The sequence below is a fragment of the Silurus aristotelis genome, assembly GCF_946808225.1.
Source record: "Silurus aristotelis genome assembly, chromosome: 9".
Taxonomy (NCBI): Eukaryota; Metazoa; Chordata; class Actinopteri; order Siluriformes; family Siluridae; genus Silurus; species Silurus aristotelis.
In genome coordinates, this window is record NC_139582.1 from 11,392,222 (window position 1) to 11,405,481 (window position 13,260).

Sequence of the window (13,260 nt, forward strand, 5' to 3'; positions counted from 1 at the left end):
CGGTGAGAATCATCAGTGTCATCTGAGAACTTCTGTAGGTGACAGATTGCTGAGCTGAACATGAAGTCACAGTCACAGTCCACAGTCCTCACAGTCCTGAGTCCTCACATACTGTGGCTGGTTTGTGAGGTAATCCAGTATCCAGGTGGAGAGATGTTGGTCCACCCCCATGTATACCAGTTTATCCCTCAGAAGCACAGGTTGGATGGTGTTAAAAGCACTAGAAAAGTCAAAAATGTGACTCTCACTGTCCTGACAGCATTTAAGCTGATCAAATCGGTTAAGGAATAGATTCAGATCATTCACCCACTTCTGGTCACCCTCAGCCTGAGAGCTGGGCTGCTTATGACCAGTGATGGTTTCCTTGTTTCCCCAACGAATGTTACATAGTGAAGTATAGTTAGAGGCTATCAGCACTTACATAAAACTGTCAAATAAATAAACAAAAACAAACAAACAAATAATACATTTTGTAGTGTGTAAACAATATTGCAGGTTTTTTTTCAGATAGTGAAACAAATTTGAAATAAAGCTAAAACCACAAAGATATACTCAGTTTTTTCACCTAAAACTTTCTTTCGGCTTCTCCAATTAGGGGTCGCCACAGCGGATCATCCGTATTCATGATCCGCATGTTTGATTTGGCACATGTTTTTACACTGGATGCCATTCCCAAACAACCCTCCCCATTTATCCGGCCTTGGGACCGGCACTAAGGCTTGTGCAACCCTAATGGCTGGGGTTGGTTCCCTGACCGGGGCTCGAACCCGGGCCGCAGCAGTGAGAGCACTGCATCCTAACCACTAGACCACCAGAGAACCCTAAATCAGTTTTTTCACCTTAATGTATAAATCTAAACCTGTCCAAAATTTGGCTTGTGTGTTTTAATGTATACTCATATAATAATGAGTAGTCACTTACCGCACAAGAGGATATGTGTGTAGAGCATCTCTGAGCAGCCAGCAAAACACACAACATCTGTTTTCAGGAACAATATACATATTACATTTCTAACTAGCTTGTTTGCTAACTAACGAGAAAGCCGAATAGTCGTCTTTCTGAAACCCACTTAGATGCTGATCCTGATATTTTATTTAAAAATAAAAAATGGAATGATTTGGTCAAATTTTGAAGACTCAAAAGGAACGTGTGTTGGATCGAAAGCAGGAATGAAAGATGGTTGAGAGTCCAGGACTCTCTCAATGACCCCAATTTTTCAAAGGTCCTTATGTCTTCTTTTTATGTGTGAGGAAATAAACTGATGAGGATATAAAATTTTAATGTTGCATATAAATAAGGTGTATGGGTTTATAGGCACTGCTGTATGTTATGAGAAGGAGATGAATGTGAATGTACCACACATTGATGATTGTGTGTGTGTGTGTGTGTGTGTGTGTGTGTGTGTGTGTGTGTGTGTGTGTGTGTGTGTGTGTGTGTGTGTGTGTGTGTGTGTGGATGGACCACTGAAGCAGGAGGTGGATTAGTCTCATCTCATGGTGCATGCTGGCAGTTCCACAAAATCACCAAACACACTCGCTGCACAAAAACAACAGTTTAACCAAAGTGAAACAAATGTAACTTAGGGCAGACTGAGTTGATCTGAGATGATTTCTCTCCTGTGTGTGCATAAAGCTGCTGTAACACCTACACACATATATTTACTCTTACACAGGGTTTTTCTAAACCTCTGTCATTGAAAGATAGCAAATTCTGAATCATACAAACAGCACACATTGTAATATCTTAATAGGTAAGATGTTAATCCTGTAATTGGAAGGTGCAAATTTAAATTCCAGCACTACCAAAACCCTCTAGCAAGACTTTTAACCCTTATTTGCTCAGTTATATAAATGAGATAATTGTTGCTCTGGATATCGGTGTCTACCATATGTTATAAATGTAATTTAATGTAAATATATTTTGCCAAAATATTATTTTGGATTATTGATGCTCTGCTTTTTGTAGCTAAACTTAAATTTGACATTATCATGACTGTATTTTTCATTGTCATACATAAATGTTTCTGGAAAGAAAAGTATTTCCATGTGGTTTCAGTTCATGCCTCACAGGGCGCGTGCTCTGAGTGCTGACTGTATGACCCCTCATGGCACCATCCTTCACCAGACGCTGGACTTTGACGAGTTCATCCCGCCCATTCCTCCTCCCCCGTACTATCCTCCAGAGTACACCTGCACACCTGTGCTTGAGGGACAAAGGTACAGGTACACAGAGAACCCACAATCATGCATTCTACATACATACACAAGAATTATTGGCATCCATCAAGAGTGTGTTCGGAAAGGATTACGTGCATTAAACTATATGCACAGTGATTCAAAACTTTCATTCAAACATATTCAATATATATATATTATATGTTTGAATGAAGGTTTTGCAATACTGTGCATATTGTTTAATATATATATATATATATATATATATATATATATATATATATATATATATATATATATATATATATATATATATATATATACATTTTCTTGTAACAATAATGTGTTTTATTCAGTCAATCCACTAGTGGATATTAAATTGAAATAACTTTTAATTTCCTCCATCAGAGGTTTGCATCTAGACTTCCCTCACTCGCCCTTCAGTGCCATATATGGTGTTCCCATTAACAGCCCAGGAATCGTGTATCCATCTGAGCTGCCGCCTCCGTACGAGTCGGTGGTGGGTCAGACCCCAGCCAACCAGGTAACATACTACTTTACACACCTGCAGCTTCCGTTCCCTTCAGCTAATCAGGAACTGTATCATGTTTTGTTCATTTGGTGCATCAAAAATTTTTATTATTTTATAAATCGAGTCAACAATCCAAAATCATTGCTGAAGTTGAAGAAATTCAAATTCTAAAATCATTCATCACAATTATATTCGAGTTTTAAAAAATTTTAAAATGTGTATTATATGGTAGATCATAACAGTTTTACATTTCAGGAAAACACCAGGGTTCGATTCAGATGGAAAGACCACATATGTGACCTTCAAGTGCATATCTTAAGAATAGTTGTAGGATTTATATGAAATGAGCTTTAAAACCAGCAGCTGATTTGATTTTGGAATTGATCTAAACAGGTTCGAGTTCATGGCTGTCGTGTACCACGAATGCAGTTTGAAAAATACAAAACAGTAATCCACATGATTATGTGAAGAGGCAAAGTTCAGGCAATTAACCAGAAGGTTTCATTAGCGCAGACAAAATCGAAAACCTAGACATGAACCTAGAAATGGATTAGCATCAAACTAACATTCAAAGATATCAAGGTTAGGTAACATCAAAGGAACGGAGTCACAGTGAGTTTATTACTTCATATGTTTATTGCGAATGGGAGTCTTTTTGTGCGTATGTGTGTTCTGGAAATTTGAGTTGGAGGTGATGGCTGCTGGGAATTAAGTTGCTTTTAGGCTGCGATCTCACAATAGCAAGGTCAAATGTCTCAAATATCTTTTTCTTCAATAGGTTTCCTTCTGTTTGAAGTATGTTTTAAGGGTATTTCAGGCATACAAATTAGTAACAAGGAGGTCTAGCCACAGTTAGTTGCATGATCTGGATGTGGGTTATATTCTTAATGAACAAACCATCTATCTATCTATCTATCTATCTATCTATCTATCTATCTATCTATCTATCTATCTATCTATCTATCTATCTATCTATCTATCTATCTATCTATCTATCTATCTATCCATCCATCCATCCATCCATCCATCCATCCATCCATCCATCCATCCATCCATCCATCTAAATAAAAGAGTAAGGACAAACTGTCTTGAGTGTTAAGGATGTTCAGCTGTGAGCAGATAGTATATAAGAGCTGTCAGGTGAGGACAGTGAAAGTAATTGCAATTGAGAAAAAGAGAAAAGCCGAAAAAAATTCAGCACAGAAAGACTAGAGGTAAAGCGATGATCTGAAGGAGAAGAAGATTTAATTATCGATGTACATCTGAGAAGGAAAAAGAGTGTGTGGTCTGTGATAAATGGCAATCGTTAAGGACACTAATAGATTTTTTTTCTGCAGTTGACCTCATTTATTGCTGACCTCTGAAGACCCGATATTAAAGAGGGCCATTCTCGCGTGTCTAGTCTCTGTGCATAAAAAAGTCAGGTGACGGTTTCATTTGTTTGAGGGCCACAGACACAAACTCTCAAACCCTCAAATTGGCAATCAATCAGCGATTCTATTTTATGACTTTATTTTTGTTCACACAGATATTCCAGTGTTCTTTGTACAGTTTATGAGACTGTCCTGGGGATTTGCAATCCTCCAAAAGCATTAGTCCTTTTCAATTACTCTCATTCATCTGCGCAAGGCCGTACTGAAGAGCTCTTCTCGTACACTCATGGCAGAGGGGAAAAAATAATCAGAGTGGCTCTTGCAGTGGTTATAATTTGTGCTGGAGCGGAAGCGAAGCTGAGCAGTCAGGAGGAATTTCACGGTGCTAATAAAAAGAAGAAAGAACGCCAATTCAGAAAAATAATTCGTTTGATTTTCTCCCAGAGGACGGATGATCGAGTAAAGAAAGCATTAAGAAGCGTTGTGTGTGTGGCTGGTGATTAAGCGTGTCACAGGAATCAATCCAAGCTTCACATTCTTTTCCTTTATTGATGTGTTTTTAAAAATCCAGACAGGAATATTGATTTACTCTCTGTTGTCTGTTCTAAATATAAATATGATTTAGGTTTGACAGTGGGTTATTTAAGGACAGTGTTATGAATTAAGGACAATCTGAATCCATGACTCCTTGTTTAAGAAAAATTTGCTATTCAGGTGAAAGATACAGAAATGTAGTGGACATGTTTCATGTCATGGTGCCATGGTGTAATATACAAATGAATGGACTATGATTAATTATTATATGAATATTATAATGAATTTATAAATGATAAACTAGTAAAAATTAAGATTTTGCAAACTGTACAAAAAAAAGAGGAAATTATGTTTTGAATGTTGACTACCGTATTTTTCGGACTATAAGCCGCTACTTTTTTCCCACGTTTTGAACCTCGCGGCTTAAACAACGAAGCGGCTAATTTTTCCTGGGTTTTTCCCAGTTTCACAAACTTCAAGCCAAAAAACTGAGCGACATAACATTAGACCAATGACATTTCCGAACGGAAACGAAAAACGCACCTCACCTGTGTTCTGAGCTGCATGGCATCGGGAGAAAAAACTTCTACGGAAGGAGGAAGACAGTGAACAATGACTTTCTTGGTAGGCTACTGTTTAGATACAAGCCGTTGTAGCGCGTTGAGTCTGGGTCATGAGCGAGCTCGCTAACTCCAGTTACAACAGAAATCATGTAAGCACAGACAGGTTTCCAAAACGCGTGTTTTTTTATTTTTCTTGGCAACAGCGTTACGGGTTAGTCAAAGAAACTTAGAAATGAGCATCAGAAAATAATAAGGACATATTCCTCGGTCTTGCACACATGCAGTAATACCGGAATAAATGCAGTGGCAGGCTATTCCCAAAATACCGCTCTGCTCTTAAAGGAAGCTAAACATATTTCACCCATTACACCGTGTAACAGACTCTGTCTTTCGTTAAAGCCGGTGTAAAGTTCATTAGTTTCAGTGTAGACACCTGCGGCTTATTTTAACAATCTAAATTAAAGTAATTGTAATTTTTGTCATAAATCAGCCTTTGAGTCACAGAAGTTTATGTAAGAAAAGAAGTATAAAAGAGATTAATAATCAACACTTGGTGTAGTACACATTTGTAATTGTGTTATATTATATAAGGCACATTTTCTGCATAGCTCTAGAAAACTTTTATCCTGGTTAAGAAGCTGAATAAAATTTCCAGTACTGTGAAGCATTTTCGATTTTTCTATCTCATGACCAATCACATCATAGCTAGTCAAAAAATGTGTTAGTTTTGATTTAGACTTTCACTTGTATGTATTAAGATGAACCACCCCCAATTACTTTAGGACTGTGGATAAGATTGAAAACTGTAAAAATTCACCCATTCACATAGTCTGCTTTATTTGTAAATTGCACCAACACCACGACTATGGTTCACATGAATCATGATGGAATTACTTCTCCTTAAACTCTTAGTTTAGACTTAGACTACATTTACCAAAACCAATGCCCAAGAATAAGACAAATGCCAAACAAAGACAATTCAATACAGAAAACTAACGAAAGAAGATGTTGCACAAGAAAACTCCAGCAATTCATATCGTCTCTTCCAAAATTGCTACAATCTATCAATATATCTAAATGAATTGCAGAATTTACCCTGAAATAAAATATGTCGATATTTTACAATATTGATTTATCGTAATGTCAATATTACTACAAAGAAATATTAACTTACAATCTACCTTTTTTAATTTTACTTAAATATACATATTTGAGTGGAAAATAATTATAATCCTTTACTTTAAATACAAGGACTAGTAACGGTTTCTACCCCTTTTTTAAATATAAAAGAAATAATTAAATAAATAAATAAAAGTAGTGTGAACATTTCTGCCATTCATTTTGATTTATTTTTTATTGTCTCAAAAGCCCTCCATTTTAACTTGGGTAGGATGTTTTTTCCATTATGGTGAGCTGTTTTTGGTGATTATTTTTTTGAAGTTTAATTAAATATTGAATAATAACTAAAAAAAAATTTTTTATCAAATATTAGTACCACTATTAAAAAAAACCACCAGCTAGTAAGACTTTATTAGAGCTATGGTAAGAGTCATGTGAGACCCCTTTTTTCTATATCAGCACAGAAGGCACTTCAGACAATGCTGCTTTGTCTGTAGAAGGAAACCTCTAGTGTGAAAAAAAGCTTTAAAAAGCACAAAAGCACAAGACACTTTAATGGCTTCTGAAAAGTGGGTCTGTGGTGCGCTAGGCGCTAGGCTTTGAGCACTCGAGTATTTATATGGGAAGTAAAAACAGGCATACGGGGCACAACACTGTCATAAACCGAATGTGTTATATTCACTTAGATAAGTGGGGGGAAAAAGATGCGATTTTCTGCTCGAAGATTAATGATTATTTTCATTTACCACACCAAAATCTACAGAGCTAAACATAAATCCTAAATCCTGCTTAATGATCAGTTCAGCTAATAGCACATGCTCTTTCTTTCAGGGTTGTTGTTTTCTTTATCAGTGCTTTAGATGTGCTGGCAGCAGCCATGTTTCTCCTTGCAGTCAATAAATCCATCTTCGGTGATCAGTGCTAGCTAATAATAGCGAAGGTGTTTAGAGTTGGTGAATCAGTCAGGGCGTGTAGAGAGACTTTATGAGCACCATTTTGTTCCAAAACTAAAAAAAATTTTAACCTGTTACCTGGGAATCGAGCACCGCAAGACTGCCAACACATACAGTACAGGACTAAAATAGATTTGTGTCCTGGGAAACACAGTATAAAGAAACACATTCTAACCTCACACTTAACGTGTTGTTACATAAACAGAAGGCGAAAAAGATCACACTGTAAAAAAAAAGCCCATGAAGAAATCAGCTATTTAAAGACTAAACAGTCACAAACAGTATCAGCAGAACATTAATGGTTTTTTTTTAAGGTTTCATGTAGAACCCCAAAACTGTGTTTTTTGTACGTGTGAAACGAAAGGTGGAATGAAGGGCAACATCGCCCCCTGGTGATGCAGTTTTGTCACTATCCTTTAAGCCAGTGGTTCTCACCAATTTTTCTAATGGTCATTAAGGCAGTCCCAATTTTTCTAAATTTGACATATAAATGGAAAAATACACAATACTAATATAAACTGATTAATAATTAATGTATAGAATGATAATACGTGCATGCAAATCCTTAATAGTAGACTTTTACAAAGGATCGTAACTCCATTAACTTCTAACATGATTTGCTCAGTGCTATCTTCTTTCTGAACGCAGCCACTTTGCCAGATTGTACGAAATATTGTGCCCCCCTCCCTTGCATAGACACGTTTAACGTGTTGAGGTGCTCGAACACATCAGTAAGTTCCTGCCAGCCATATTTAGCTGTTAAATAGCTCAACTTAAGGAGAGTTATTTTCCACAAGGAATGCAGCAATTTCTGTTCAGTTTGTAAAACTGCAGAGGTGCCAAAAGTACACACCTTCTTCACTCAAGTAGTAGAAATACTCATGTTTTAAAAGACTTTGGTAAAAGTTGAAGTACTGACTAAACATTTTCACTCATGTTAAAGTAAATAAGTTTGGGCTCTGACATGTACTTAAGTAATCATAACTACCATGTATCATGCTGGTAACTGGACCTCACAAATGAATAAATTAATACAAAAGAATTTCTAATTTTGTTACCTAATGAATGTAGCCAGGCAGAATATCCACAATATAGAAGACAAGCAGAGAAAAGATGATGAGGATCATGTGATCAGGAAAGTCTCTTTTCTTAGTCATGTTTACATCACTGTCTCCCTCTGTCTCATCCACGTTTACCCCATTCTTATTGTTGCCTTTGTGAGCTTCGTTAAATTAGCCTCCGTCTGTGGTGCGTGAGAGTCAGGAAATGATACACCAGTGGTAGGTAAAAAAGACTGCGATGACAAGAATTAGGTTGATGGGCTGAAAATGACGTGCAATGAAAAGAAAAAATATTGATCACGTCACTAAGTAAAAATAAGGTAATGAGGCTGTTTTAAAAATGTAAGAAGTAGAAAGTACAGATATTTGTGTACAATTTTATGAGTGGAATTAAAAAGTTGACTGAAAAATAAATAGTGAAGAAAAAGTACTGATACCAGAAAGATCTATTTAAGTACAGTAACGAAGTATTTGTACTTCATTACTTCTCACTTCTGTATAACTGTGACACTTTTCCCCTCAAGAGTCAACGAACTCTAAGGTGGAACAGCTGTATGTGCTCAGAGCCCTGGTCTTTTAAAACACTGGGAGTTGTTGCCACTTTGTTTAGTGTGGTTCATCACGTTGACAACTTCTTTTAATGTCTCATCAGCTGGCTCCATATTCTTTGCTGTTGTTAATGTATGGAAATCCATATTTTATATATTCAGGGTCACACTTATGCTTCACCATATTTAGTGCTATATTAGTAGAGTCAAGTTTCAAGTCAAGTCAAGTTTATTTGTATAGCGCTTTTCACAACAGACATTGTCTCAAAGCAGCTTTACAGAAAACAACAGTGAAGGTGAATGGTGTGCGTTTGTCCCTGATGAGCAGCCGTGGCGACAGTGGCAAGGAAAAACTCCCTTAGATGATATGAGGAAGAAACCTTGAGAGGAACCAGACTCAAAGGGGAACCCATCCTCATATGGGTGACATCAAAAGTTTGGTCATAAATCTTTCAACAATACAGAACAATTTGTGATCATCATAGATCCAGCATCAGCTTCTCCATGCCAGGGCCTTTAAACACTCGGCATCTACTTCTCCATGATCATCCATAGGTCCATAATCTTCACGAGGTGGGACGTGACTGGAGCTGGCCAAACCTCAGGAAGCCTCGGGATGGGGAGAGAAAGAGAAGCAGTGGAGAGGAATTAGCGTAGCTGCTGTTCATGATATTAACAGCACAAGTTGATAATGTGCATGTGATCAGATGTTCTGGAGCACAAGGTTGTGATGTGATGTGCGTGATGTGTGTTATGTGTAGGCTTTGCTAAAAAGATATGTTTTTAATCTACACTTAAACTGGGAGAGTGTATCTGAACCCCGAACACTGTCAGGAAGACTATTCCAGAGTTTAGGAGCTAAATGTGAAAATGCTCTACCGCCTTTAGTGGACTTTGCTATTCTAGGAACTACTAGAAGCCCAGAGTTTTGAGATCTCAGGGAGCGTGACGGATTGTAGCGTGTTAAGAGACTGGATAGATACATGGGAGCCAAACCATTTAGTGCTTTATAAGTGAGTAGCAGTAGTTTGTAGTCTATTCGAAACTTAATAGGAAGCCAATGTAGGGACGATAAGATTGGGGTTATATGATCGTATTTTCTTGACCTAGTAAGAACTCTTGCTGCGGCATTCTGAACTAACTGAAGCTTGTTTATTAATGATGCAGGACATCCACCTAGTAATGCATTACAGTAGTCTATTCTAGAGGTCATAAACGCATGGACGAGCTTCTCTGCATCAGATATAGCTTAGAAATATTTCTAAGGTGAAAGAAGGCTGTTTTTGTAACTTGATTGATGTGATTTTTAAAAGATAAGTTGCTGTCTAAAATAACTCCCAGGTCTTTTACCGTTGAACTAGTAGTTACAGAACAACCGTCTAAATGCAGGCTGAGATGCTGGAGCTTCTGTGTACTATTTTTTGGGCCGATGAGCAAAATCTCCGTTTTATCAGGATTTAATAGCAGAAAGTTATGGGTCATCCAATCTCTTATTTCTTCAACACACTCAGTTATGCGAGCTAATGGATGAAATATATAGCTGGGTATCATCAGCATAACAATGGAAGCTAATTCCATGCCTTCTAATAATATTTCCTAATGGAAGCATGTATATTGTAAAAAGCAGGGGTCCCAGAACTGACCCTTGTGGCACGCCATAATTTACTAGCATTATCCTGGATAGCTCTCCATTTAAATCTACGAAATGGTAACGATTGGACAGGTAGGATTTAAACCAGCTTAATGCCTGTCCCTGAATACCGATGTAATTCTGTAAGCGATCGAGGAGAAGATCATGATCTATAGTGTCGAACGCAGCACTAAGATCTAGTAAAACTAATAGGGAGATGTAGCCTTGGTCTGAAGCTAAAAGCAGGTCATTAGTGATTTTAACTAGAGCAGTTTCTGTGCTATGATGGGGCCTAAAACCTGACTGAAACTCTTCAAAGATATTGTTCTCCTGCAAGTGGTTACATAACTGGGCAGCGACAATCTTTTCTAAAATCTTAGACATAAATGGGAGATTTGAAATTGGTCTGTAATTCGATAGCGTGTTTGGATCCAGATTAGATTTTTTAATGAGGGGCTTAATAACTGCTAACTTGAGGGATTTAGGGACATGACCTAACGATAGTGAGGAGTTAATAATATTTAAAAGAGGCTCACCAGCTGTATATAACACTTCCTTCAGTAGTTTAGTGGGAATTGGATCTAACTGACATGTTGTTGATTTAGCTTTCATAATAGCATCATACAGCTCTTCCTGTCCTATACATGTAAAACAGTGTAGTTGTGGGGTTGTAAGTACGATTGTGTCGGGAGATGCTGTCAGAGGTTGAACTGCCACAATTGTTTTTCGAATGTTATCTATTTTTTCAGTGAAGAAATTCATAAAGTCTTCACTACTAAACTGTGATGGAACACATTTTTCAGATCCCTGATTTGTTGTTAATTTAGCGACTGGTTAATTTAGCGACTGTACTGAAAAGGAACCTGGGATTGTTTTTGTTATTTTCTATGAGTTTGCTCAGGTGTTTAGCTCTAGCAGCTTTTAGCGCCTGTCTGTAGCTAAGCATACTGTCTTTATACGCAATTCTAAATACCTCCAATTTAGTTTTCCTCCATTTTCTCTCCAGATTACGTGTTGTTCTCTTTAGGGCATGCGTATGACTATTATACCAAGGTGCAGGTGCTTGTTCTCGAACCTTTTTTAACCGGATGGGGGCAACAGTGTCTAAAGTGCTAGTGAGGATAAGGTCTATGTTGTTCGTCATCTCATCAAGATGATCAGCATTTATGGGTTTAATTAAATCAGGCAGGTTATTTATGAATCTGTCCTTAGTGGTTGGAATAATAGTCCTACCAAGTCGATACCGTGGTGAAACACGGTTAATCTGCTCTACCGGTAGTGTGTACAGTAGGAGATAATGGTCTGTGATGTCATCATTCTGAGGTAAAATATTTATATCAGTGACGTCTGCTCCGTGGGATATTATTAAGTCTAGTGTGTGGTTAAAACGGTGGGTTGGTCTGGTGACGTTTTGTTTAACTCCAAAAGAGTTTAGTAAATCGACAAATGATAATCCTAGGGCATCGTTTTCATCATCTACATGAATATTAAAATCTCCTACAAGCAGCACTTTATCAAAGCTGATCAGGAGGTCTGAGAGAAAACAAGCAAACTCATGAAGAAAATCAGCGTAGGGTCCTGGGGGTCTGTACACGGTGACCAGAGCGAGTTTTCTATGCATCTCTGAAAGTGCAATTTTAAGAACGAGCACTTCAAATGATTTAAAGCTGAATCCTAATCTCTGACTAACATTAAGAGAAGCACTATAAATGGTTCCTACACCCCCCCCACGACCAGTCTGACGGGGCTCATGCTTATAAACATATCCTGACGGTGTCGACTCGTTTAGACCCATATAATCACCTGGTTTAATCCAGGTCTCAGTGAGACAGAGTGCATCGAGATTATTCTCTATGATCATCTCATTTACAATCAGTGCTTTGGGTGCAAGTGATCTAATGTTTAAAAGACCGAACTTTAGAACTTTGTTGTGTTTGTTTATCTGGCATTTTTCAGTTTTAACTGCAATAAGATTATTTCTGGATCTTGTGTATGTAATTCTTGGTTTTACTACCCGAGGAATAGATACGGTTTCTATAAACTGGGCTGTGTGTGAACTTGTAACTATTTGGTCTGTAGTATGCGTGTTCTTATAGTTGAAGATTTCTTGATGTCTTACCAGTCAGATGGTGTGTAGTATCCTAGAGATGTTATCTGATAGCACTGCTGCTCCAACTCTGCTGGGGTGCAGGCCATCAGGGCGGAAGAACCTAGGACGCTCCCAGAAACAGTTCCAGTTATTAACAAAGAGAAGTTTATGTTCTCGACACCATGACTGTAACCATTCATTTAGAGCTAAAAGTCTACTAAACTTCTCAGCCCCTCGCTGGTAAGTGGGAAGAGGTCCTGACACAATGATCCTCGTTGTGGGTGATGTGCTGCGTACCGTCTCCACCAGGATCCTGAAGTCCCTCTTTAAGATCTCCGTTTGCCGCAGCCTGGTGTCGTTTGATCCGGCATGGAGAACAACCGCTCCGAAGTTCTCGTTCAGGATCGCGGGTACCTGCGCAGCGACAGAGGATGGAGCCATCAGGAAGGAGGAAAAGAGCAAGACTAAGGAGGGAGTTTATGGATGTGGTGAGGGAAGACATGCAGGTAGTTGGTTTGAAAGAGGCAGATGTAGACGACAGGTGGGTGTGGAGACGGATGATCCGCTGACCTCTAATGGGAGAAGCTGAAAGAAAAAGAAGAAGAAGAAGAAGAAGAAAAAGAAGAAGAAAAAGAGGAAGTGGAAAAAAAAACTCGAAAGCATCCGCAAAACATTTGTTTTTGG

General features: G+C 38.0%; 1 protein-coding gene across 2 annotated transcripts in view; it reads left to right on the forward strand.

Moving 5' to 3' along the window:
- The window catches only part of fam189a1 (family with sequence similarity 189 member A1), a 152,417-nt gene that overhangs the window by 133,404 nt on the left and 5,753 nt on the right, over window positions 1–13,260 (forward strand). The window contains exons 6-7 of one of the 2 annotated variants that reach the window (XM_083550873.1): window positions 2,056–2,216; window positions 2,583–2,718. In XM_083550873.1, coding sequence (XP_083406999.1) covers window positions 2,056–2,216; window positions 2,583–2,718 — 297 coding nt within the window. Of the gene's footprint in view, window positions 1–2,055; window positions 2,223–2,582; window positions 2,719–13,260 lie in introns of both variants that reach the window. The other variant, XM_083550872.1, reaches the window with a different exon arrangement.